The sequence below is a fragment of the Nomia melanderi genome, chromosome 10 (assembly GCF_051020985.1).
Source record: "Nomia melanderi isolate GNS246 chromosome 10, iyNomMela1, whole genome shotgun sequence".
Taxonomy (NCBI): Eukaryota; Metazoa; Arthropoda; class Insecta; order Hymenoptera; family Halictidae; genus Nomia; species Nomia melanderi.
This window is the reverse complement of record NC_135008.1, coordinates 1,081,636-1,107,637: the sequence shown is the minus strand read 5'-3', so window position 1 is coordinate 1,107,637 and position 26,002 is coordinate 1,081,636. Positions and strand designations below refer to the sequence as shown.

Here is a 26,002-nt window from a genome sequence, read left to right as displayed (position 1 = left end):
TGTAGTATGTATTTATCAAACAAGGGTACTTCAGATTTATGAATTTTTGAGAATATTATTAATAATTTTACTTACTGGACGTAGTATACAGAAATATTTAACAATTGTTACATTAAATTTATAGACAACAAAATTCCTCATTTTTTACATGTTGAATTTGTTCATAAAATATTTCAAAAGATAATTCATGTTGGCAGACACTTTACTACACGATTTACTTTATATTTTTCTTTAAGGTGAACACAATGATGTAATTATAATATTAAAAATATACAGAGATATTAACTTGAATTTTGTATAATATCTTTTTACTCTTATAATTTGTAACAGCAAGTATTTCCTGAATGTTGTGAACATACTAATTTATAAAAAAAAATGATGATGTTAAAATTAAAATTTAAGATTGATTGAAATATAGAAAATATTTCTGTATCATAAGTGTGATACGATAAGTTTGATTTGATAAGTATGCATAGAGTAATCAAAGTAATTTATGAAATTGGGTATGATACAAAATAAGCAATTGCATTTTTTATAACACTTTTTTCATTATCTTTTAAGACTATAGTAATAATTAATAACAAGAAAAAAACCTTCTTCATCAATGTGTCTACAGTAATTATTAAAAGGTACAATTAGCAAATTACTATATTGTGTATTCACTTTGTATAATAATAGGTAATAATATACTTATAATATTTTTTTTATAATCATAGCGCGATTTTCTTTTCACGTGCTCAATCGTTTTCTACAAATATAGTATTGTATCTAATTTTTTATATTTATATATTTATATATCCAGTTGGATTATTATCAATCATTTACTTTTACTGCTACTTATATCAAGTAACCGAATACTAAAAATACAAATGTTTTGCATACAGCATGTTTTAAAGTCATCAGACTTCATTTGGAGCTGGTGATCTTAAAACGTATATTCATGTACATGATAAAATATTTGTGGCATTGCAAACAAAATTAAGGAGCTTATAACGAATTCATTGTATATATGTATAGATGGGCACAAGAGTGAATATTTTATTTGATATAATATTATAGTCTGCATGAAAATGATGGTACATTGAATGTGTCTATAAACACCAATTATTGAGCGTCAAAAATACACCATTTCTTTTAAAAAAGTGTGTCAAATGTCAACAATTGTCACATATTATAATCAATGTATGATCTTTGGTGTATTGGGATTATTTTCATTATAATACATAAATATCATATGCAATTATATGGCAGACAAACTTTAGAAGCTCCTTAATCATGTGAACATGCAGAAGATTTACTTATCTTTAAAATATTTATATTTACACACAAAGCTTAGTTTGTTTATAATCTATACAATCATATAAATGTAATATTCAATGATAAAATTGTAACATAATAATCCCTAGCTTATCTATTTAGTATCGAAGAGAATATTTTACATCGAAATTACAATTTTTTCTTTCCCGCTCATTCTTAAGTTCTGTTATTAAGTTACTAGACTTTATATTATACATCATTCCATTACAATATAGGACTGAATCAAATTAAACGCGATTTGTATGTTCATTTCTTTATATGGTTTATATACAGCACATATTCCCACCATGTAAAATAAGCATGCTTTTATTTACAATATGTAATTCAAAGTCTATAACTAAATTCTGATAAACAATTGGTGATTTAACTAAATAATTTAACTTAATATTAAAAATAGAAAAAAAGAAACAACGATAACATAATCCAAAATGGTTATGTTTTCATTTTATTCTATAGATATCGTTTTTTCTATTTAAAATATTATTAAATTCAGTACTCGTCATTCACATGACAGAAATATTTCTTTGAAATATTTACTGCCTGGTAGCCATCACAGCTAGTAAGGAGTACAAAGAAAATAATTCGTCAAAGACATCTCGTGAAATTATATTTTACATAAAGAAACAAAAAAGATCTCTTGGAGAAAAAAATCTAATCTTTTGAAAGACTCAAATGATTCTAAAGCAAGTTGGGATTTATTTATTTATCAAGCATTAATGTAAGTTTAACAATACTTACAAATTGATCGTAATACAATTTAAAGGAATTTTACAATATACAAATGATAAAATAAAGTAACCATAAAATACTACTTCTTTAAAATAATCTACGTTGCAGATATGTATTTTACTTAACGGAAATAATGGAACGTACATGGGATTACAGAAAAATTAATGTACCTTAGATTTAGGACTTTTTTTTTTTAAATGCAAATTCGCAATATAAAGAAGTGCTATGATGGCTATCACAGGCTCACTCAAAACTTTCACGTCTAATCCGTATAATTTACATTTATACAATATAAAACTAGATTATCTGTTCACAAAAACAATAGTTCATATACATTATATACATACATATATAATATTATATATATACGTATGTATACACATCCTCGTATGTTGTAAGTGTTGCCAAAAGGATGCTGCTAGTGTTCTCAGTGCACAATCACAAAGAATAATTAATAGTATGACAATGTTGCACAATTTTAATTATCGCTACTTTAATAAAAATTTAAACAGTTCTTATATGTACAACGAGGGGTGCTTTATGTATCTTTACAAGAAATTATTTACAAAATATATTCATTCATATATTACCTATCAAATTAACATTGTATAATATTAATCGTTTTTTTCTATAATAATTATTCTTATTATTTTCATATATTTATGCACGATTTATCCCAACGTTCTGTTTATGTTTCATAAATAAAATAAATCCTTTTTAATAACCCTATACCCTTTGCCCTCTGCAATATTGTAACTCAAGACGAACTTCTTACTGAAAGACTATGTTCATACAGGCAAGAAAAATGAAGATCTTATTACAGAACAAACGATAAATCTTGTCAAATTCAATAAAATCATGCTTATATAGATTCATACACAAATTCTTTTAGGATAAATGCGTTCTTCATTGTGTAAATGTATAGAAAAGTACGATTGTCCTAAAAATACTTTTGAGAATTTTTTTTTTCTTTTTGTGAATAGAAACAAATGTTAAGGAATATTTCAATTTATAAGTCTGGAAACGGAAAATGGTATGTTTACTGTTTAATATAATGATGAGTAATACGTAATAACGATAACGGTTTTCTACTTGTATCTAATCGTTCGTATGTGGAAATATTTATGTAATAAGTAAACTGAAATGAATGTCAAGTGTGAACAGAATATTTTCAAACAAAGTCTATCAGTGAAGTTGTCGGAGTAGCGACTTAAGCCCCACCAGTTAATGAAATTTGTCCTTAGAAACGTACATTATTTACGGCAGTACAGTCAAATTTTATGTTTAATGCATTATAAATTTCGACTTCCTTTTACCATATATTAACCTGTATCGGTAATTATCAATAACAGCTTTTTTTAGTAAGTGGAAATTGATTTTCTGATTATTTGGATTTCTTTTGATTCCGATGAAACAATCAACGCGACAATGCTTACTGCAATTAGGATCTAAAGAAGTAATGCTACACAGTCGATCTAAAAATTTTGTATGTAACGCCAATGCAACGTAAACGATTTTATAAAATTTATTATCGTACGACGTCCATTATCATTTTTCTTTCCTCTTTTTTACTTCAACTAAATACAGGGTCATAAAAGCTTGGCAAAAGAAAGTTGCACACATCGACTCGGCAGTTTCGGATCAGTTCAGTTACTTAGATTAAAGGATGATGCGTTGAGCAGATTACTCTGAGTAACTAAACCTTTGCTGTTTAGGAGTACAGTGTAATTGAGAACGCTAGACGGTCAGAAAAATAGCGAAGCTACTTTTATTTTCTACTTTTCGATGAGCGGTTTAAACATTTAAAAACATAACAATGATGGTATCCTAAGAGGATAAAGATTCATATCCAATACTCGCGTTATTAGGAAATATAAATATTCACACATTCAATCTAATAAAACTTAACGTACGTTCTATTGTAACAAAAGAGAAAAAAAAAAAAAATAGTTGAATACCATCCAGCACTCTAAACACGATACTCCTGCTACATGTATAGCAGTATTGTGCGCTATGACGCATACAGTTTCACCAGGTGGGGTCCAGCCACACGGCGATCACATAACCATTTATAACAGATATACAATCAGTCGGATAGGCCTTGACAAGCGACGGTAGCTAATCACTGTCAAGGTCACTTCCCGAAGGTCATTTGTTTTCTCGGGATATTCGCCTCCGTTTTGCCTGCTCTGCTGCCTCAGCTGTTACTAAAACAATGTTCCCGCTGTACGAGGTGTTTTCAATTAAAATGGTATGTGAAGTACAGAATATGTAAACTTATATTGTCATAAATATTTATATAAAAAAAAAATTAACTAAACACTGAATCTTTATAATCATATTTAAATGCAGATTCTAATTCTTTACGAAATTTTAAATGATTCTATTTTGTTTGTACCAATAAGTAACTTATATTCAGTGCAAGTATAAATACTTTACGTACCAGCACCACTTCGTGTTTTTCTTCTGGTAATATCTTCGGTCGATCTAGTTGCACCCCTTGTATTGCTTGCTGGTGTTGCTAATGGTGACGCTGTATTCTGTCGGACAGATCTTCTTGTCGTTACTTCTCCTAAGGATTCATTACTGGATGCGGAAGTACCTCGCAGTCTTTCCTTTCCAGCAGTAACTACCGTAGTTGTACTGGGTTGTTTGGTGGTTAATAAACGGCTCTCTCTTTGCACTCTATTACTGGCATTGAAATTTGATATATTACTGGAATTAATTTGACTGCCAGAAACAGTTGTGCTTGTATTTGTTCTAGAATAACAAAAATTTATTTACGTAGCGGGGCTCTCAAATCTCTGACATATTCAGATATGCACTGCTGCTAAAAGAATGCACCGGTGTTGCTTACTTTTGATCTTTAGACTTTGGAGATGCAGCGGATGTTTCGTCTGATAATCGCATTCTTGCTTTTCCTACAGACTCAATCAATGGTTCATCATCAGACGAATCTACTTCTACCACAATGGGACCTAAAAATACAAAAACGCTTGTAACAGATGTTCAGGTCCAATTTTTAAATTGCATTAATAAGTAATGTACAAAACAATTTTAAAGACAGACATGACTGAGATTGAGAGAAATGTTTAGAATTTTTTAACTGCATAAGTGAACTTGAAAAAAAAATATAATATGTACATATATATATATATATATATATATGCAAATGTGTGTATATAAATACACAGATACACACATACGTGTGTATATACAAATATAATAGTCTCAGTTCCATTAACATGTACGAATGATAATAAGGTTAACAGGTTTCGAAAATTAATTTGCACTTTGATTACTCTGTTTTTGGCAGTCTGTGTTGTTTTAAGAAGAAACAAATAAAATGAATGCATGTCTAGTATTCAAAAAAAGTTTGTAATACATATAAAGCATCCTATACCATTTGATCACCTGAAATATTTCTTAAATTTTTAGAATTACATTGTAATGTTTCATATAAATGTTATTATTCTCTTCTATTTCTGAGCGTTATAAAAGATTTAACGATGCACCTGAAAATGAATTTTTTGCACTTAGTGAATGCATTCTATATGGAGTGAAGTAAAATTATCAAAATGTATTTGAGGTAGATCTAAATATATGTCGTGTAAATTATATATTCGTAATAGATTCATAATGGATCTATTTGAAATTAATATATTTATATCATATTTTAATATTTTAGTCTGTATTTGCAATATTTCTGGTGATAAAATGATAAATCTATGCATTTAGTGCACTAACACATCAAACTATATTACTAAATTGCTGAATGATACACTAAAACAAATAGTATAGAATAAACACCTTTCTTAGCCTTGGCTAGTATGTTGAATCCTTTTTTTGACTGTTCTTCTTTGACAGGTACTTGTTTTTTTAAAGAACCAGTCTCATCTACACCCATACAGGCTTTGATAAGTTCTGCAGCATTCTCTGAACATTTCCGTTTTCCTGGCCTTGGTTGAGGATCATCAGCAGTACTAGAAGCTACAGAACTTTCACTTTCTTGACGTTTTCTTTTCCCCACTTTTATTGTCGTATTAGGAGATAGTTTGGACACTCCTAACTTAGGGCTTGCTTTAGCATATGGTGATATGCTGCGTCTTTCTTCTAATTTATTAGGACCATGAGGACTACTTTTTGGAGTCTTGACAATGTCAGGACTATTTAATTTCTGTGATCTAGTTCTCAAAGATCTTTTCTCGTTAGTGTCATTTGGAATTTCTATGAGAAGTTGTTCCAGTAATGACTTTGGCGGTCGTTTGATATAATCATCCGAACTATTGGAGTTTAATCTTTCCACAAATTGTGCCTCATCATTCTCTTCTATGCATATGACATCCTGACGTCCCTCTAATTCTTGTTTTCTTCTACGCTTCCTTTTTACATGTTCCACATCACTGGAATCCACTTCTGGATTTTGTGCTGCGGGGCTTGGAGTGTCATCCCGTTGTAAAACTACTGAATTGGAATATGTATATAATGGTGGAGTAATTCTAATCGGTTGAGGATCTTCACCCAAAGGTGATTGAATACCTATACTTATATCACTTGCATCATTCACAATCTTTTTAACCAAATCATCGGTCACTTTTTGAAGGTTCATAGAAGGCTCTCTAATCGATATTTGTTGATGACCTTGCACATTAGATTTTTGGTTTTGATCGGAACATTGTTCTAACTTAACAGATGTAGTACTTAAAGAAATGCTAGGGCTTTTTGAGATTTCTAACTGATCATTTTGCCTTGTATCATCAACTTTTGCATTCACTTTAGATTCTACTTTGATTTCAGAACTGAAACTCTGACTATTGGAACATGAATTGTCTGTCACTGTACCAGCCTCATTTGCAACTGTATTATCAAGTTTTTCCGTCTTTACATTACTATAAGCAATATGATTTTGTATTACAGGCACACCATTATTATTTTGTCCATGAGGTTCATCGCTTAATCTAATTGCACTGTTACCATCTATGACTGTTTTTACACTGTCTTCGGATACACTTTCCGGGGCTCGCAACACTTCGTGTTTAATAGTTGTCTTACCCTGATCATGCTGATTAATAGAACCTTCTAATTTAATGTTACAACCGTCTTTTTCAGAAAAGTCGTTCGTTTGTTGCTGTGCACATTGTAATAAGTTATCACTATCCACAGTACTGGGTACAGAAGTTGTCACGATAGTCACCGATCCTGTAACCATAGGATTAGATATACTTTTTTCATTGTCAGTCACTTTTAAACTAGCAACCAAGTCACTATGACCACCAGTTCTTGATGTCGAAGAAGTTGATTTTTCACTATGTACTTCTTTCGGGTCGTGTTCACTGGAATTTGATATATTGCGATTTATATGGTTTTCAAGATAATTTGCTACAGACACGGGACTTAACCTTTGCGGGGCACTGGACTTCAGAAGTTCCGAATGAGAATTTGAACACATATCACTACTACTAGTTGAGGAAGGCACGTTCTTATTGGTGGTTGGTAGGGCAGGTTCTCCCTGAACAGCAGTCTTCACGCTACTTTGTGTTACCGATTCGGTTGCTGGCCTATGCAAAGGAGATTCCCCTTGATTAGGTGACTTCTCTGAAAGAGCATCCATTGACTCAATGCCTGAATCTTCACCACCTCCTCCACTGCTAACTCTTTCCGCATTTGCATCTACCCCGATCGCGATTGGAACTGTAGTTTCAAGTAATTTCTGCTTCACTTTTGCTTCTGTCACATTGATTTCTCCAATTGGTAAAGTTGTTTTGTTTGAAGATAGTTCAACGCTTTGGGGTCTGGGAACTTGGTCCACTGAATTTCCTGTTACCGAAGCTTGAGTAGTCTTCAATAAGCTAATTCTCTGTGTATTATCCATCTTATTTTCTACCATGGATCTATCGACTTGTTTCATATGATTTTGTATCACTCTTTTATGACCAAAATGTTCAATTTTATTATGCCTGTTAATAGTGGCATTTGTATCACTCTTTGAAACCATATGGTTTTTTAACTTTTGACTGATAGTCTGATTTTTTGTAGCAACAGTAGAATTTGGTTTACAATTATCTACATCTGCCTTAGTTTTTCCAGAAATTATCCTGTTTACAGATGACTGTGCACTTTTCACCGCAGCTTCTACCTGCGCGGATACTTTACTTTCAAGATTGGTAGACGAATTTGAATCATTCTGTGTAGGCATATTAGAAGATATTAATCCAGGCTTTTCATTCTCGAATGTTGCATTGGAGGCAGGTTTTGCATTTGTATTTGGAACTGCATTTGCGGAAGAACATTCAGGGATGGTCTTCTGACTGTTAAAGTGTATAGCCTCTGCATCTTGAGATTCTGCAACATATCGAAAAAAGTTTCTATATCTAAACGCGTTTTGCGTTAAAAACAAATTCATAAGTAATTTTATAGGATTTTGAATATATGGCTTTTAAAGAAAATTATGTATATATATATATATGCATAAAACCTTAAATTTATTAGTATTTACCTCCTAAATGCAGATCTTTTTCATCCATTAAACTTAATCTTCTTCTTTTCTCTTGATTAATTAAATCCTTTTTCACACCATTCACTTCTGTTAATCTGGAAGCAATGGCACTTAAGGTATTCTTTTCAATTGCTGATCTATTAATGTCACTATCGCTTGTTCTTCGAATTTCCCCCACTTTTTTTACTGTATTGAATTCATTTCCAGCCAAAAGGGAATCAGCTTTCCTTACAGTTTGGCTTGAATCTCCTTTATAATTAAGCTTCCTCCACTTTGTTTGATTATCCAGAATTCTCCCACCAGATAATAAGTTTTGTTCACGATGTAAACCATCTCCAGATTCTGATTTCTTTTTAGAATCTCTTCTTTTGGTTTTTCCTGTAAAACCATACAAAAGGAATAATAAAATTATTTTTTAATAACAATTTTTATTTAAATCACAGATAGAAATATTTTAGCGGCAGTATTTAACGTATATCTTACCTCCTCCTATTTTATGTTCTTGCATATGGTTTTGAAGGTCCATTTCCACTTGATTTTTTGTTAAGGACTGTTGAGAATTTAAAGGTTGACTCAAAACAGTAGACTTATGCTTCGAAGGAGACGGTATTCTGCTGTTTAATGGTATATCGTCAACGTCACTGCTTTTACTTGAACTCGGTTTTGTAATGCCACCTTGAATCCGCACAACTTCTACTGGTAATTCTTGCTTTAAGGCATTAGATTTTGATACAACAGTTTGAAGTACATTGTTGACTTTGCTAACAGTATTAGTGCTGTTAATCATCGTAGAATTGGACAACGGTAATTTCGAGGCAGACGAAGTACCAATAATCATGCTTAACGACGACTTTTTCTGCAACAGCTTGTTCCCATCTATACACTCCTTCATTTTTTTTAGCTTTCCCCGCCTTTTTATACTAGTTGGATCAGATTCGCCATCTTTCAATGATTTCTTTTCCTTTTTCCTGATTTGTACTACTGAAGCATTACGTCCTCTTAAAGAAATGTGTAACGGAGGCACTCTTGGCTCATCACCAGTCCCTGAGTTGGGAATACCAGCGGTAAACATTTTGTTTACCGATTTATCAGCTTTTCTAATTGGTGGCGTGTTTACAAATGAAACATCAACTTTATAAGCTGGTGTGACAGGTTCGGATTTTTCTAATTTTAATCTTAATTTGATTTTTTCTCCGGGCATAGGACTTTGGGTAGTTTCTCTACTAGATTTTATTCTACTATGTTTTAAACTTCCTTCGCTGGCGGTAGACTTCACTGTGGTTTCGGAATCCGACTGATCTGTGTTTGTTGTTGTGTCGTTTCTTCTTGAGAAGTTGCTGTCTGCATCGTCGTCGGAAAATATGGAATTTGATCGATCATTTGATGGCGATGGAAAGGAAAAGAAATCATCCTGATTATCTACCGCACTTTCTGGTTCCGAATCTGAACTCTCACTGGGCATTGGTTCCAAGTGCCCGGTTAAAGGGTTAATAAGAAACTGTCGTATTTTGCCAGTTGACGTGTATTCCGGTTCAGGCGCCTCTTCCTCAGCTTTTGGAGATTCAGATGCTTCAACCTTTGTAGTAGGCGAAACGGCATTATTATTAGAGACGTGATTAGGATGAGATCCGCATTGAGAAAAGGCACCTGAAATCTGATTTGTAGTCGGTATACGCGTAGTATTGACCTGAGCACCTTGTGGAATAGAAGTGTTTTGTGCGTTCCACGTGGTCCCATTAGCACTACTCGGTGCAGCCTGATAATTTCTACTCAGAATATTTTGACTTTGTCCATACCGGAAATCAGTTGTTGTACTACTATTAACGTTTATATTTTTAAGTTGATTATGATGTAACTGTTGTTGCACGTTCAATGCTTGATTCTGTTGTCCTAAATGGGACTGCGGTGGAACCGTTTGTCTAGTATAAGGAGGAGGAGTTTGTTGCCGTTGGTTGTTTAAGTAACTTAGCCGCTGTTGCGTGACATTCAAATTCACAGTTGAATGTTGCATTAATTGCTGTTGTTGTAGGAGTGGTTGATTAGAAACTGATGTAGATTGTAACGATGTATTTACATTTTGTTGTTGTACCAAAGTTTGTTGCTGTGTCGCCGTTTGTTGCGTAAGCAATTGCGACGTGTTTATATTCTGTTGCTGAGTTAAAACTTGATGCTGTTGTTGTTGAAGCAACAATTGTCGTTGTTGTAAAGGTGTTCGTATTTGTTGTCCGTTAACTGGATGCCTGATTGGAAGTTGACTTTGCAATTGCACCTGCGAAGGTCTGTATGCCAATTCTTGTCTAATTGGAAACTTCTGTTGGATTTGTACTTGAGCATGCATCGCTGATGCAGGTTGTTGCATTGGTCCTGTACTAGAAGTTTGATGCACCACTTGCTGCGTTATAGTTTGTCCAGTTCCCCCAATAACATTGACTGAATGCTGTTGTGGAATAGTTGAGGGTTGGTTAACATTAACAGTTGCAAATGCAGATGTAGTGGATTGAGATAAGTCAGGAATGACTGTCGTTCCCCCAATAAGATCTTCTGTTCTGAGTGAATCCAAATTTGGTGGTGATTCACTAGGCGAAGATAAGTCTTTCCTTCTAACCGTCGGCTTTTTAGTAGGTCTTATACGATTGGCAAGTCCAGAACTATCAATAACAACAGGTGGTAACATTTTCTGACCAGGTATCACATTGTTTGGATGTGTCCCAGCATCGTTTTGTAGAAGATTTACGAGAAGTGGGCTGGACAAAGCAACTTGATTTCCATTACCATTTGAATTCCCTGTCAGATTATTATTGTTTGGTGACAGACTAGATGTGGTGGTAATTGAAGACTTGTACTGATTTGCTAACTGACCAACTGCTGAAACTGATTGAGTAGTAGTATGACCAGTTGTTAATGTTGTTACTGTCCCCAAGTTCTCTTGAGCAGGATACGGTGGAGGAGGTTGTACATGATGCTTAAATTGCATAGCATTTTTAATTGTTGTTGCTTGTGATTCACGACTATGTATTGCTTGAGCAGCATGTGTCATACTAGCAAACGGGAATGGACCATTATAATTATTTCTGGGCGAAGCACTGGGGTTAGTCACTGGTTGATTTCCAGAGGCACCAACGTTGTTGCTGCCTGGTGTTGACTGTACGGATTTTGCAAGAAATGGTGGGATGGGATCACAGTCTGTAGGTGCAACTACATTTGGAGAACGAAACTGTGGAGTTTTCTCAGATGATGTACCTAGAATAATATAATGAGTTTTCAAGAATAATATCATATATTAATTAATTAAGGTAATTCTAACTTTATAAAACATGTGATAACGTACCAGCTGCTATTATTTGAGCCACATTACGCAATGCTGAAGAAATGCTAGATGTATTGCTTGGACCAGGTAAAGCTGTCTGAGGATCACTGTCAACATTAGCTGTATTGCTAGTGGGTTCATTTTGAGATTTGGCACCACTGTCTTGTGAGGGTCCTGAATGTAACACAATTTCTTGTGCCTCTCCACTAAAGCGGTTGGCTATCCTCAGCGATATTACCTAATATACCAACCAACGTATTATGCATTTTTTAATTTTCCTTATTTTATTTTAGATTAATGAAATATATACACATTTATAATATGTAATAAACCAAATTTTAATAAAATACATGCTGAAGAATAAAAAATAATATAAATTTTATGCACACATCTAGCTTATATTAATAAATATGTATTACCTGATCTCCTTCAACTTGCACTGAAAGAATGCCAAGTTGTGTAAGTGTTGGTGAACCCTGAGCTGCTAATTCTCTAAGACGTAGTGCAGCTTCTCTGGGTATTGAAAATGTGACTCTAACAGAATTCCATGGCTCTACCTTATTTACTTTTAGACCATCACCCTTATCTAAAATAATAAAATAATAAAATTTATCTACTTTATTATTATATGTTGTGTTAGTACTCTTTATTGACATCACCTTTGCAAAGCAAAGACTTAAGACGATTAACAATAATTTTAAACTTATGCGGAAACTCAGGATCTTCTAGGTCACCCTCACACGTTACCACCGTCTCAATTAAATCACCATCACTATCAGCCGCCATGACTACAATATAGAATGAATTGTTGAAGTTTCTGATGTTAAAGATTTTGATTAGAAAAATGTTTATTAATACATATCATTGTTCATTTGAACATCGACTTATTAATAACATTGTATAAATTAGATTATCATTAATATCAATTTGATATAATATTGTAATTAATTGTAGAAATAAATTAAATGTTTAATGCTTACCAACTACAAATCACATAACTACCCAGAGAGCTTACAAACGCCTCAGGGTATTACTATGGTATATGGTGATAAGATGTTTGTCCGTCGGTTATAAACCGACAGCTCCAAACCACACCAGCACTAATAAATATGTTTCCTGTTTCTATAAAGCAAAATAATAAAATTTTATTAGTCAGAGTAGTTTCAAATAAAAGAAATTTTAAATATTATACCATTCAAGAACCAAAAATGAATTCAAAGTAAAAATATTATAACCTTACTATGACATAATAGAACAAACACATAAATAATATAATTTTTCGTAGACAAACACATTGAATGCTTCATAAGTTTCCTTTGTATGCAATGATATATCACTTATGCTTCTTGAAAGTTATCATTTAGTACTGTTATTAATAACATTTTATTACCTACATCATGCAAAAATATATGTACCAGAGAATATAAAAAAGAACAATACAAAATTTAACATATTACTTAAAAATATTTGTTATGTTTAGCAACAACAAAACTAATGCATAATTCTGAAGTCAATTAATTTGTTTAAATCATTTCATAATTTGACATTATCAACAAATATACATTTGTTTCAATAATGAAACACTTTCAAATACACTGTATAATACAAACTTAAATCAACTAAGAAACATATAAATAGAAACATTGTCAGATTTAATGTGAACAGTAAGATACAAATTTTGAATATCAAAAATATTTATAAACTTATATATGTTTGTATGCGTGCGCGCGTGTGTGGGTGTGTTGTGAGTGTGTACATGTATAATATGTACATGCATATGTGTGTGTATGTGTTACATATGTATATGTACATAATACAAGTAAGACATTAATATTAAATAGAAAAATATTAAAAATATGATTTTATGCCGCTATGTTAGTAATTTGTAAAATACACTATAAAAAAATCATCTATTCGTATAAAAATGCATATAATAATATTAGAAGAATATAATCCAACGAAATATTTTGTAAACAAATTATGAAATAGAATAAATTAAATTACTGTCAACTGTATGGACAGTAGTAATTGTACGCGTGTAATTAAAATATTAAGAATATCAAATCTGAACGTGAAATTGACAAGTGTTATCGAAATGTAACACTCACGAAAACATAGTGCATAAACAAAAAGTGAGGCCAACGAGCATTACTAGGTTATAATTTGATCGCGATTTTCATAAAATTATACCCATCGATGAAAAAACCTATACTTTCAATATCAATTGTTTCGTCAATATTTCTTGAATCGATGGAAATGAATAAAGTAAACAATTTTGGTTCAAGCCTTACCACTCGCGAACTACAATTAAAATCTTTTAGGCCGTAAGACGGGGGCACAACTTCTATACAGAAGAAAATAGGTTATAGAATACTTTTTTCAATCAGACGCGAATTGTTGATTGTTGCATTATTCGAAATTCGGTATTCCGATATAGAAAAAGTTTATTTTGACAATTTCCATAATGATTTTCGGCAAAATAGTCATCTAGAGCACTGGATATCGGGGGGGCCTCCATTTTGTACGTCGGGGGAGGTGTACGTGAAGTGGTCTCAAGCATGCTCAAGATAGACCGTCAAAAGTCTGAACATTTTTATTTCGCAGCTTTCCTATATGTTCCACAGTCGAGTATGTTTACCAAAACAAAGTTAAAATTTAATAATAAGCAGCACACTGACCAACGGGCCTCACTTCAGTCTTTGCACAGAACGATTCGATACCGTATGAACACAAGAAAATTTTAACGTTACCCCATTTCTTTCCAACTTCGTGCGGGATTTCTTGCGTCTGAAATGCACGCAGCCACACCACTGGAGCACTAATTTTAATCTAAAATACGCCGCGCAAGTCTTATTTCACTTTCTGCACACAACGCGCGGTAGGAATCACGAAAAAACTCGACATAATCGGTAATATAAAGGGACAAGTCATAAAACGCCATGAACAATAACAAGGAGCCGCCATTTGCAATGCGAACAACTGACATGCGCAAATCAATCGCGCGGGGCACGCTGGGTATTTGAGAGGCGCCATCTTGCCAATCATATTAACATTGAAATTTCCTAACCTCTTGCAGCTTATATTCATTTAGTTCAATGATTATTACTATATTTATGGTCAATTTACTGTAATCTGTACTTTCTTAAAGTTGCCTGTTAGAAAAATTTTTTTTAATATAAGAATACACCTCTTAACATGCTACAAAATATGTTTTTATTTTCATGAAAGATTCATGATACGTTCCTGGATTAATTTAAAAAAAAAAATAATGAATCATGGTTCCATCTATAAACAAATTTATCAAGGAACAATTAATTTAAAAATCGCCTTCTATTTATGTATACATACTAAAATAAATTAGCTAGTAGATAAATCATTCTTGAAAATAAATAAATTTTATTAAATATTCATTAAAAATTAAATTTATTATTATTATTATTGTGAACAGAATGTACTTTTAAATCAAATATATTGAAAATAAACGCATTGAACAAAATGAACATTTAAAACCTTTAAAGTGTCTTCCAAATTGTAAATTCTATAGGTTCATATTTAATATTTAATGATTCTCTATTATACAAGTTTATTAATACATCATTTAATAAACGACATTTCTTAATAACACTAAATATTTATATATATGCAGGAAATTATTTCTATGAAGCTCACTGTGGAGCTGAATGCATAAGTCCAGCATCATTCATTACTTTTAATGCTGCATCAGGATCATATGTTCTAAAACAAAACAAATGTTTACATTAAAAAACTGAAAGAGAGGGATAACTTCATTATAATCTTAATAAAACTTTCATCACTTGTAAAACTCTTCTATCCTACGCTGAGTGACATCTGCAACTAAAAATTTATAGGCAGCACCAACAGCGATACAACTGAGTGCTAGTTGAAGGAAATTGCCCCTAGCCTTTGAAGCTTGAAGATTACGCAGATTAGGTTTAGGTAAACGTCCCTCTGACATCTAAAATGTAGATATTATATGAATACGTGTGTATAATGTATTATTATGTAAAGTTACATTTATATATAATACATTAACTGAACATAAATGTAGATACTAACCGACACGTGTAAAATATAATATTTTCATACAATACATTTCATATGTATTAATTATTAATTATCGATTAAACTTTCGAACTTTCCAGTTTTCAATAAATGATCTTAGAGTAAATGTACTTTGAACAGTACTTTAAATGTACTAAACAACTTTAAAAGTTATTAAAGATATAATCAGATTACACATTTTAAAATAACTAGAAGAACTTAATTCATATCAATTTTAAATAATCAATAACTGTGGCAGGTTAAGGAGAAAAGGGTTTGCTAGTATAAAACGGAAGTTACGTAATACTTAATATTTCTTTGGATACAAATAATAATTTATTTAAAAATAATAACAATTAAAGGTTGAAAAGTAATACATACTTTTGTAAATAGACTGAAGCTGTGCTTCACTTTGAATTATATGTTTCGCAAAGAACGAACTTCTTTCATGTATTACGCAGAAACTCCTAGAAGTCGTTCGCAAACCTACAAATATCTACCACGTTTGTAAATGTATTCTATAATGAATCCTTCACAGATCAATGTGTTCTTAAAGTAACACATTTTTACCAACTGCTATATTATCTTTACACAAAATAGGAAAGAATATTAATCTTATAAACCTATGTAAAGATCAAATTTGTAAAAGTCGTTTTAGTAAACATGGGTACAATATTCTTGAAATAAAATAAATTTGAAAAATATTTTTAATTTATCCACCTTTGTCTAACTAAGATTCACTAACCGAAATCTGAACTTTCTGGTGTTTCAATATATTCTATGATCGATTCGTAACGATAATTGTGGGAACATTTGTTTTAAGAATTTCTTCTTTTTTTGTTACGTATTATGTATCTGATATGAGGAACAGCATTAATATTCCGTTGAATCTTTTTCAAATTTTATGTTTGCTACTTTATTCAATAAAAATATACATTTGTCTGAATATTCCCAGTTTGAATATAAATGTTTTGTATTAAAACTTATTTAGTGTAATATAAATCAATTTATTGCAAGTAAACTTGATATGCGTGGAATTAATCATAGAACATCGCAATCTAAGAGAGGATTCTCATTTTATTGTTTTAACCTTTTTAGTATTGAATAAACCAATTATTTTGGTTTATTAGTATATAAATACATATAAATTATTTATAATTTAGTATTTACTTGTAATTACACTTCACTATTCAAATTTTAAAAGATGGTAATTTTTGTTGAAATTTGAGTTGTTTGGAAACGAACAAAAAGACGACCTGTTTTATCGACATTTTCCTCTTCTGAACGAATCCATCTGGAAATACTATTATCAGTGCTAGATTTGATGAGAAAGACGAGAACGTCAATTTGCAGCGTAGATAAAGTGTATTGTGGTAATTAAATGTGTAACTCGATGACAGTTTATTTATAGTTTTTCTCCGTCAGTGTCATGTTAAAATGCTCAAAACTTTCCTAATGTAATTTCTCTTCGATGTCAGTATTTATAGGAAACGAAGTGTTAATGACAACTGACGGATTGTTAAATTGTTGTGTAGGTGGCTGCAACTGCACTTGGACTGTCTCATTATATGTAAGTACTTGCAATAATAAAGAATAAGCCGAATTATAAAATTTGATAGCCTATTCAACAAGCACAAGGTTATTCGTTTATTTAATTTTTATCGTTGATACGTGTCTCGTTGTATTGTGTTCTGTTTTATGGTACTCTATAAAAAATATGTATGAATTAACTTTTTGGCATGTGTAACAATAATATTTTGCTTTGTGTTTTTCGTGAGTTATAGAGCTATTACATGCATTTTTTATATATTCGTTTTCTGATTGTTATTTTACTATGTTGAATCTTTTTGTTTTTGTTATACTGTTGCTTTGAAGAATATGTACATAAAGATACGTGTTAGGATATAATTTCTTAATTTTGTGTAAGAAAACTGTTATACAGCTTATTACTTTATTATTGATTGCAATTAAATGTAATATTATAAGAATTTTTGCAATAATTCTAAAATTTATATTACTGTGATGTTGTGGATCACATTTTTAATTTGTATAAAATATTTTAACATTTATTATATTTTATAGATCTTGTGTACGACTGTGTAAAAGCAGTCAGTTTTATATATAGCAATCATGAATCAAATGATTGCTTTAAGTACACAAAATCCATTGTCTCTATTGGTCAAATTTGGGATGATGGCATGGAATGACACATGTGGGAACGAAAATTGTTCTGGACATGGTGAATGCCATAATGGTACTTGTTTGTGCGAGGTAAACATTATGATAATGATAATGAAATCTTAAATACAATTAGTTCATTTTAATATGAAAATTTCATTATTCATAGATCCAGTTCGATGGATTAGAATGTCACGTTCCAAATTTAAGTTATTATATTGCATTTGCAACTATATTTTTTATGTTGGCATTCATTTGCCTAATACAACTCATCATGTGTATTGTTGCTGAATGGCAGAAAATGAAAGCACCATCTTTTGTTAGAGCATGTAGAGTCACTACCCAGAAAGTTTTGTATTTTATTGTTTTTTTGGCATCGTTAATTCGAGGAGCGTATTTCACATCTCCTGTAAGTAGAAGATTTATAAAATATCCTTAATACATCCATAAATTTTTTAATATGAAATATGTTATTGCTTTAACAGAATGCGTTCAAGGAAGGATGGTCTCGAAGTTTATTATCTGCATATTATCCACTTGTTTTAAGTGGATCATCATTAATTGTTTGTTTTTGGGCAGAAGTGTTTCATTTGAGAGACATGTCATGGGACAAGCCACAGTTTCTTTCAAAATCATTTGTGGGTTTTGTAGTATTTAATGTATTAACATATTCTCTGCTCTTGGCAGAATTTATTACTGCTCAGATATATTCTCAGGAGGATCAGGTGAGTAATAGATGTATAATAATTTAACATTATTATTAGTACATTCGGATATACATTTAAATTTTTTTTTCAGAGTTTCTACACACACATTTTTAATGGATGTTATGCAGTGCTCTTGTTTATTGTTGTCATCTTTTTCTTAATTTACGGGGTAGAGGTTTTCTTTAAGGTCAGTTTAGAATTTTATTAAATGTCTTTTCCTGTGGTATACACGTGTATGTAAAAACCTTGTTCCTCTAGATTCGAGGTGGATTTTTGATTGATTGTCAGGGAGCTAGAGTTGTAAACAAACGCACAGTCTCTGATTTAAAAGTTAATCCTGAAGAACAAGTTACCACAAAATTATTTGATCCCATTCCCAGTACATCCCAATCACTGCAAGTACAAGAACAGATAAATATTTCTCAACTGCATCAGTCTCGTGTTGGATTACTATCGCAAGCTTTTATGCTTTTCATTATAGTTGGATTCTTATGTAGCGAAACATTTAGCGAATTTTGGAAGACTAAGTAAGTCTGAAAAAAAAAATCTGTGAATGCAAAATACACAACTTTCAATTTTATTAATTTGATTTTATTACAGGGTTCCTTTGTACAGCAGGAATTGGCATGACGTTGTTTTCCGAGTTATCGAAGTGGGAGTAGTATTGTGGTTTCCATGTGTGTTATGGAATTGTTTTAGGTATATTTTTTTGTATTAATATTTTTTATATAATTTCTAACATTGATTTAGATCTAGGCATTAATGTTTAACATAAATGTTTGTATTTTAGCCCAGAACAGTTATGGATATTAAATCCAAAGCGTATATTCAAAAGACTAGATCAGTCTAAATACGTGAAGGAAATTGAAGACAAAAGCGGAGAACAGGATGCTGCACTTTTTTCAGATGGTACATCAATTAGTAGTAAAGATTGTTGGATTTGTTACGATAGTGACAGACAAGATGCAGGCCCGTTAATACAACCTTGCCAGTGTCGCGGCGATGTAAGCGCAGTTCATCATAACTGCTTGCGTCGATGGTTAGTTGAGGTAAGATACTGTTTCAGCATTCTATATCTAATTTTTTGAATGATATTTTTACACTTGTATATATTTCAGAGCTCTGTAAATGCTGACAGTTTGACATGTAAAGTGTGTGGTACTCAATACAATGTTGAACATGCAAATAGATTGGATTGGCAAAATAGCATGACGTCGCGACACTGTTTGCAAACTATTGCCATTGTTACTACGATGTGTGGGTCATCAGCTGCTGCTTGGACGCTCATACAATTAGTTGAAGGTCCTATTATTCGAATGTTTGCAGCTGGTACTGCATTGCTAGTGATGTATGTTTGTATAAGGTAAATGAAGGAAAATTGTTTGCTTCAATATTTAACATTACAGTACAGGCATTATATTTATTAATAAAATTATTTCTAGGTTTTTAAGTTTGAACACGGTAGTGGCATATCAGCGTGCCAAAATTTCATCCTTAAATATTATCAGTTCTGATACTAACGGAACGGCACACGTTTCAACTATCAGTCACACAGTTTGCGTAGATCTGGCAAAGTCTGAAACAGCCACGATTTAATCAGTACTTGCCCACTTTCTTTTTACTTATGAGAGTAATTTACAGAAAAATTTGGAACGAAATTCTTAATGATTTAAATAGATGTAAATAATATACGAAGCGTGTAAATTATACACAGAACATTTTTCTACGATTCTCCATATAACTGTTAAAATAACTATTACCGATAGTTACTTGACGAATTATGAAAAAATGTATTCTGTGATAATTTACTGCTATTTTAAAGAAAAGAACGATTGCCAAATTTTCAAATTTTCATACATTTTTCAACTAGTCTGTTAACAAGTTACCGTAAATTTAAGAAATTTTAATTTTATTTGCTTTCTTAGTAGCAGAAGATACATTTACGTTATTAACGTTTATCCTTAATGGCAATACGTTTATCGATATAAGAATTTATGCTGCTAAGAAGTAGAAGATTCTTGACTTATTTGATCAATATCAATGATGTGATAACTTTGGGAGTGTAATTTCAGGGTCATACGAATTTAATATTTGACATTTAATATTAATGTTACTTTTTTAAAGTGTAAAAAATTACTGAAATTTTAGAAGGAACAAACAAAATGTTCGGAAAAATAATTTTATTATGTATACATTACTTAAACGTCACATAAAAATGTTTGTGAATTGTACTAGAAATCTCTGTGAATAATGAAAATTATTAAAAGGAGAATAAACGTTATGTTAAATATGGGAATGTTGAAAACATTTAAAGGTAATAAGCGCATGATTTTGTATCGTTTCTGAAACTACCATATTCTCATAAGTATAAAATACTTTTCTGTTATAATAAAATGGAAACCACGGTTATTTTATAATTACTTATTCATACGATTGTTTGTTTTATTTTATTTTGAACATAAATGTTTTGAATATGATAAAATAAATTTGGTTTGTTGTAATGTACAGTTACATAAAATGTGCACTACATTTATGGTTGTAGATCAAAAACATTGTTGATAGGAACACATATTTCATGAATAATTCATGGACGCGCCACGCTTTTTAGTAGATAACATAGCATAGATTATTTCTGTGGTATACGAATTTTGTATTTGAAAATACTCGCCTGTCATAACATCTAGTTTTGTAGATTGTATATAGTATTGTATAACTGAAAAGTGACGTGTTTCTTCTCCTTGGAAGAAAATGTGCTACATAATATTGTAATTCAAACAAATATTTTTTGCTGCATTTTTTTTTGTAGAACTACAAAAGCGTCTTAGCTTTAACATCTATTACCGTAGTAAGCTTAGAGTAAACACTTATATGGTGGTTCCATTAACGACTACTAAAAAACTACATTTATAGTTTAATGAAGTGTCAATGATTAGCTATTTTATATTAGAAACTACTAACAAAAGTAATATAAAATTTGCTTAATACAAAAAGGTATGCTAAGATAGAATCATACGACGCGATAAAAAATATCATTTTCTTGTAACTATATTTTTTTATTATAAAATTGGCTGATGTAGGAAAATTTATATTAAAAAATGTAATTATTTTTCTAAAGAATTGTGTACAAGTTGCAAAATTTGTATTTAAATTATTAGAAATTTGTGATATATCTGATTATAATACATCTGAATATGATGTAATACGCTCATGAAAATTTGAAATCTTTAATTAGACAAATTGCTAATGTTATTTTCATTTTTCATCTTATGCGAATAATTTAGAAATACTAATGCTATAATTTGATAAAACTAGTTTGATTTTATATACCTATAAATATATATTAACATCAGCCATGTGTATGTATATGTAGAAAGGAAAGGAAATAAAAAAAATAAATAAAGAAGCTAAAATAAATGTGTACTATTGATTATCTTTTTTTTTATTGTTATGTTTACAAAGACAATACTTAACAATGTTACGTATACATATCAAATTAAAATACTGATTAATAAAAGATGAAAGTAAATTTTTGATCAGTGTATATGGAAGAGCAGATTATAATGAGGCGTCTGATTTTTGTAGGAATGATTTCGAGGTACCATTTATTAATTATATTATTTTTGTAGATAATTATTTAGGTACTTGTAAGAAATACATTTTACCAATTAAATTGAATATTTAATAAGTAATATAATTATAGATATACAGATATAACAGAACTTAAAATATCGCTTAATATGAACTACTAATTTGAAGTTTATATTTCTCGACATTAGATCTGCTCTGACTGTGCAATAATGTTACCTGTTGCCATGTGTAAATGTAAATATTGCGGCAGGTTACTTCTTCAGGTTGAAGTTGGATACTGATGGATAAAATTTAAATGCAATTCTTTTTTTGCTCAACCTACGCTGAAACATAGTATACATTCTATGACATGTGTTATTCCAAATATCTACTAAGATTAAAATCGTAGTCTTCTGTTAAAAAATAAATTCATTAGAATAAAAAAACAAGACTGATACTGTGCGGGTTACGTTTGAGACACGTCCTTTGTTTTAATAAAGTCAAATTGACAATTTGCTTTCAGAATTAAGTATGTTACCTGCGATGCCTGCAATTGCTTCTGAAGCAAAGTATTTCACATCGACGTCGCTATCAGTATTGAGCTTATCAAGTACAGGTTTTACTTGAGCTTGCACGGCACAAGGTTCAAGATAAGGTCCAATTTTTTGAAGAGTTTTCGCAACATTAAACCGTACATTGGCAACATTATCGGTGGCCATTCCTAAGACAGTTGGAAGCATCACCTTTGTCGTTATTTCCGGGCCACACACCTCAGCCAATACCTGTAATAAATTAAAGGAAAATTAAAAGAACAGAATTATCAAAATTGAAAGAATATATCGTTTCTAATAATATCGCTTACATTAATACAAAATAAACACGTCATCCTGTGAAGGTAATTTTGATCTCTCGACATTGCTAGAACTTTAGGTATTACTGTATTCTGTGCCCATTCCGGACCGAACTTTTCTACCAACTTTTTCAAATTTAATGTGGCCGCTTCTCGGATAGCGTATACATGATCTACTAACCAAGTCATGCACAAAGAATTTAATTTTTCATCGAAAAAGTCAACTCCCAGCTGTCCAGCTAATAATGGCATATACCTAGGTAACATATATATTTAATATTCACTGTAACTAATTTGCAAATATAACATATCATGAAAAATACGTACTCTATAATGGCTAATCTTACTCGCCATTTCGAATCCTCAGCTAATTCTACTATAGCTGGTAAAAGAGACTGTGAAAGCTGTTGTATGCCGATAACTTCATTAACGCATTCTAAATTACTGATAATGTTTAAACGGACTTCTGAACATTCATCTCTGAGTTGTGACAAAAATAGGGGTAGAAGATGTTCGATTGTGCTGTAAATTTAGAAATATTTTTGTTTTCTTAATACAGTTAAAAAATTATTATTATGCTTTTATATTTATACAGGTATTTTTTACTTACTTGTGCTTTCCAAGAATTGGACTAAGACCCATTATAACGCTTGCTAAAGCTGATTTTACATGTTGATTTGCATCCGATACAAGTTCTTTGACTATGGGTAATATGTTTGTCATAATGATAGATTCTTGATTGACCTTATCCAGATTTTGACAGAAGTCGCGAACTTTATCTGCTGCTGCAGCTCTTACTTCAGCTTCTATATCTTTTAACAGTACTTGAAATGCTGGTACGAGATCTGTGTTTGTAATTTCTGGACCAACAGCTTTTTGTAGCTGAAATAAATGAGAATTATGCATGGCTATTCGGTATGTACATAAATTTTAGTGTCACATGCAAAAAGGAAATACTGAAAGGTATTTACATCAGTAAATTTATCTGCTACCATATAACGTACACGCCATGACTGATCAATTGCACATTGTCGAAGTGTGGGCATAACTAATTGTTCTACATCTTCTTGTGGTAACAAAGCTGCAATGCTAACACAAGCTTCAACAGCTAAGAGACGTACAGAATCCTATGGAATTCAAATATAAAATAAAATATGTTATGAGTGTTATATTAATAAAAGTAACAATTATGCTATCTTACTTGTTCATCTTGCGCTAGGATGACAAACATTGGAATTAAATCTGCTTTCACATATTCAATTTCCATTACTTTCGCGAATTCTCCTAAATTTGAAGCAGCAGAACGCCGTGCCATTGGTGTGTCATCTTGGCACAGGTTACGAAAGTTGTTCCGTAAACACGCTGTGTACAGGTAAAAATATAAATGTACAATTCAATTCTTTACATTTCAATATTAAAAAATTTTAATTATATTTTACCTTTAACCGATGAATTAACGCGTGAATAACAGACACTAAATAGGCCACATGCTGATGTTCTTGATGTAAACCAATCACCTGCTGCTAAGCGATATATCAAAGGAACAAACTGTTCTTCTAAATCTGTTGGACTGTGTTGAGCAGCGATCGCTCTTAAAGATTCCACCGCTTTGTCTCGAACTACTGTTTCCTCAACTGTTGCTAAAGTCTCTAGTGGTTTCTAAATTAAAGTAAGTTTTACATGAAGTAATACAAATTAACTATTAACATCAAATTTTTATCAACTTGTACTATTTTGTACATTTACAAAAATATTATCAGAGTTAATCTATATAAGTAATATGGAGGAAATACTTTATGTATGATTCATCTACTGTCAAAGGAAGTGGTTTATGTTACATTATAATATAATAAAGAAATGATTATTATGGTACACATAAAATAATCATGTAGTTACAAAAAATATTATTTTCTTTGAGATTTGTAAAAATATTATGATCAATCAGAAATATAACTCAATAATTAATACGAAGAGTACCATAGAATTTTCGAAACCTTATCATGAAGAATACATCCACATTTAAGCTAATAAAATGATAAACAATGATATCATTACCAATAAGCAGTGTACATATTCTGGACCTCCTACAAGAGGAGTAAACTGTCCCAATTGTTCTGCCAATGCTAACAGAACTTCATCTTCATCATACATAGACTCCGTTAAAAACGGTATTAATTCAGTACGTGTTCGTTCGATGCCCAATGCAAGAGCAATCGTGGATAATTTCTTTATCGAGTTCAGCCGTAACTGTAACACAAAACAGTCTATGAAAGTACAAGCATAGAATTAATTGAATTAGCATCTTCAATGCTTTCTTCCTTCCAAGTAGCAGAATATATTTTTCTGGCCACAGGTCTCACATGCTTGGAGCTTACAATGAAATCATTTTTATACGAGTAGTTGGACGATAACATTTGATATATTAATATCAAATACAAAATATTGATAGTAAACTGACAGGAGACTAAAAGAATATTTTGCTCAGTAGTACGCTACCGCTCCAGCCGCCTTGACACTGTGTTTTTTCCGGTGGCTGTATACGCTACAACAAGCCGATTGTATTGCAAACGCGAACTACTTAGTTTGAAAACATTCCGAATTACCTGTACATCTTCGTTTTTTAGTTCGTCGATCAAAACAGCGATCGGATAAAGGCTGTCGTCTGTGATAGAGTCGCTCGCTGCCATTTTGCTGCCGATCACACCAGAGCTTGGAAACTCCTGTACATTCAAGTAATGTTCAAACTACCGTGCCATCTGGTGGTTACGCTTAATATTCGTGGAGTCACC

At 31.4% G+C, this 26,002-nt stretch overlaps 4 protein-coding genes across 10 annotated transcripts; 1 reads left to right on the top strand and 3 right to left on the bottom strand.

Moving 5' to 3' along the window:
* Positions 1–201: 201 nt before the first annotated feature.
* On the bottom strand, positions 202–14,846 carry LOC116433451 (uncharacterized). Of its 6 annotated transcripts, none has more exons than XM_031991577.2 (11): positions 14,600–14,846; positions 12,830–12,971; positions 12,509–12,637; positions 12,269–12,435; positions 11,871–12,087; positions 9,026–11,782; positions 8,543–8,920; positions 5,857–8,388; positions 4,904–5,024; positions 4,490–4,806; positions 202–4,270 (listed from the first exon to the last, which is right to left on the bottom strand). In XM_031991577.2, the coding sequence occupies exons 3-11, from the start codon at positions 12,633–12,635 to the stop codon at positions 4,254–4,256; spliced, it is 6,633 nt and encodes a 2,210-aa protein (XP_031847437.2). In that variant the 5' UTR covers positions 12,636–12,637; positions 12,830–12,971; positions 14,600–14,846; the 3' UTR covers positions 202–4,253. The 6 variants fall into 6 exon arrangements, 5 of the variants coding, with proteins under 5 accessions (XP_031847437.2, XP_031847419.2, XP_031847428.2 ...); XM_031991559.2 differs by having other exon boundaries at positions 202–4,253; XM_031991568.2 differs by having other exon boundaries at positions 202–4,247.
* Positions 14,847–15,415: 569 nt separating this feature from the next.
* On the bottom strand, positions 15,416–16,459 carry cype (cytochrome c oxidase subunit cyclope). Its single transcript, XM_076371197.1, has 3 exons — positions 16,293–16,459; positions 15,665–15,825; positions 15,416–15,584 (listed from the first exon to the last, which is right to left on the bottom strand). The coding sequence occupies exons 2-3, from the start codon at positions 15,823–15,825 to the stop codon at positions 15,515–15,517; spliced, it is 231 nt and encodes a 76-aa protein (XP_076227312.1). The 5' UTR covers positions 16,293–16,459; the 3' UTR covers positions 15,416–15,514.
* A 745-nt stretch (positions 16,460–17,204) lies between these two features.
* LOC116433376 (uncharacterized) lies at positions 17,205–23,535 on the top strand. Its single transcript, XM_031991387.2, has 10 exons — positions 17,205–17,481; positions 17,994–18,182; positions 18,259–18,498; positions 18,575–18,814; positions 18,888–18,983; positions 19,055–19,323; positions 19,397–19,495; positions 19,587–19,845; positions 19,915–20,159; positions 20,239–23,535. Exons 2-10 carry the CDS (start codon positions 18,042–18,044, stop codon positions 20,390–20,392), a joined length of 1,743 nt encoding a protein of 580 aa, XP_031847247.1. The 5' UTR covers positions 17,205–17,481; positions 17,994–18,041; the 3' UTR covers positions 20,393–23,535.
* Pp2A-29B (Protein phosphatase PP2A regulatory subunit A) lies at positions 22,453–25,986 on the bottom strand. 2 transcript variants are annotated; one of them, XM_031991667.2, is made up of 10 exons: positions 25,817–25,986; positions 25,269–25,460; positions 24,653–24,872; positions 24,415–24,575; positions 24,185–24,340; positions 23,824–24,095; positions 23,541–23,735; positions 23,226–23,469; positions 22,902–23,145; positions 22,453–22,707 (listed from the first exon to the last, which is right to left on the bottom strand). In XM_031991667.2, the coding sequence occupies exons 1-10, from the start codon at positions 25,898–25,900 to the stop codon at positions 22,703–22,705; spliced, it is 1,773 nt and encodes a 590-aa protein (XP_031847527.1). In that variant the 5' UTR covers positions 25,901–25,986; the 3' UTR covers positions 22,453–22,702. The 2 variants fall into 2 exon arrangements, with proteins under 2 accessions (XP_031847527.1, XP_031847518.1); XM_031991658.2 differs by having other exon boundaries at positions 22,453–22,702.
* Positions 25,987–26,002: the final 16 nt, after the last annotated feature.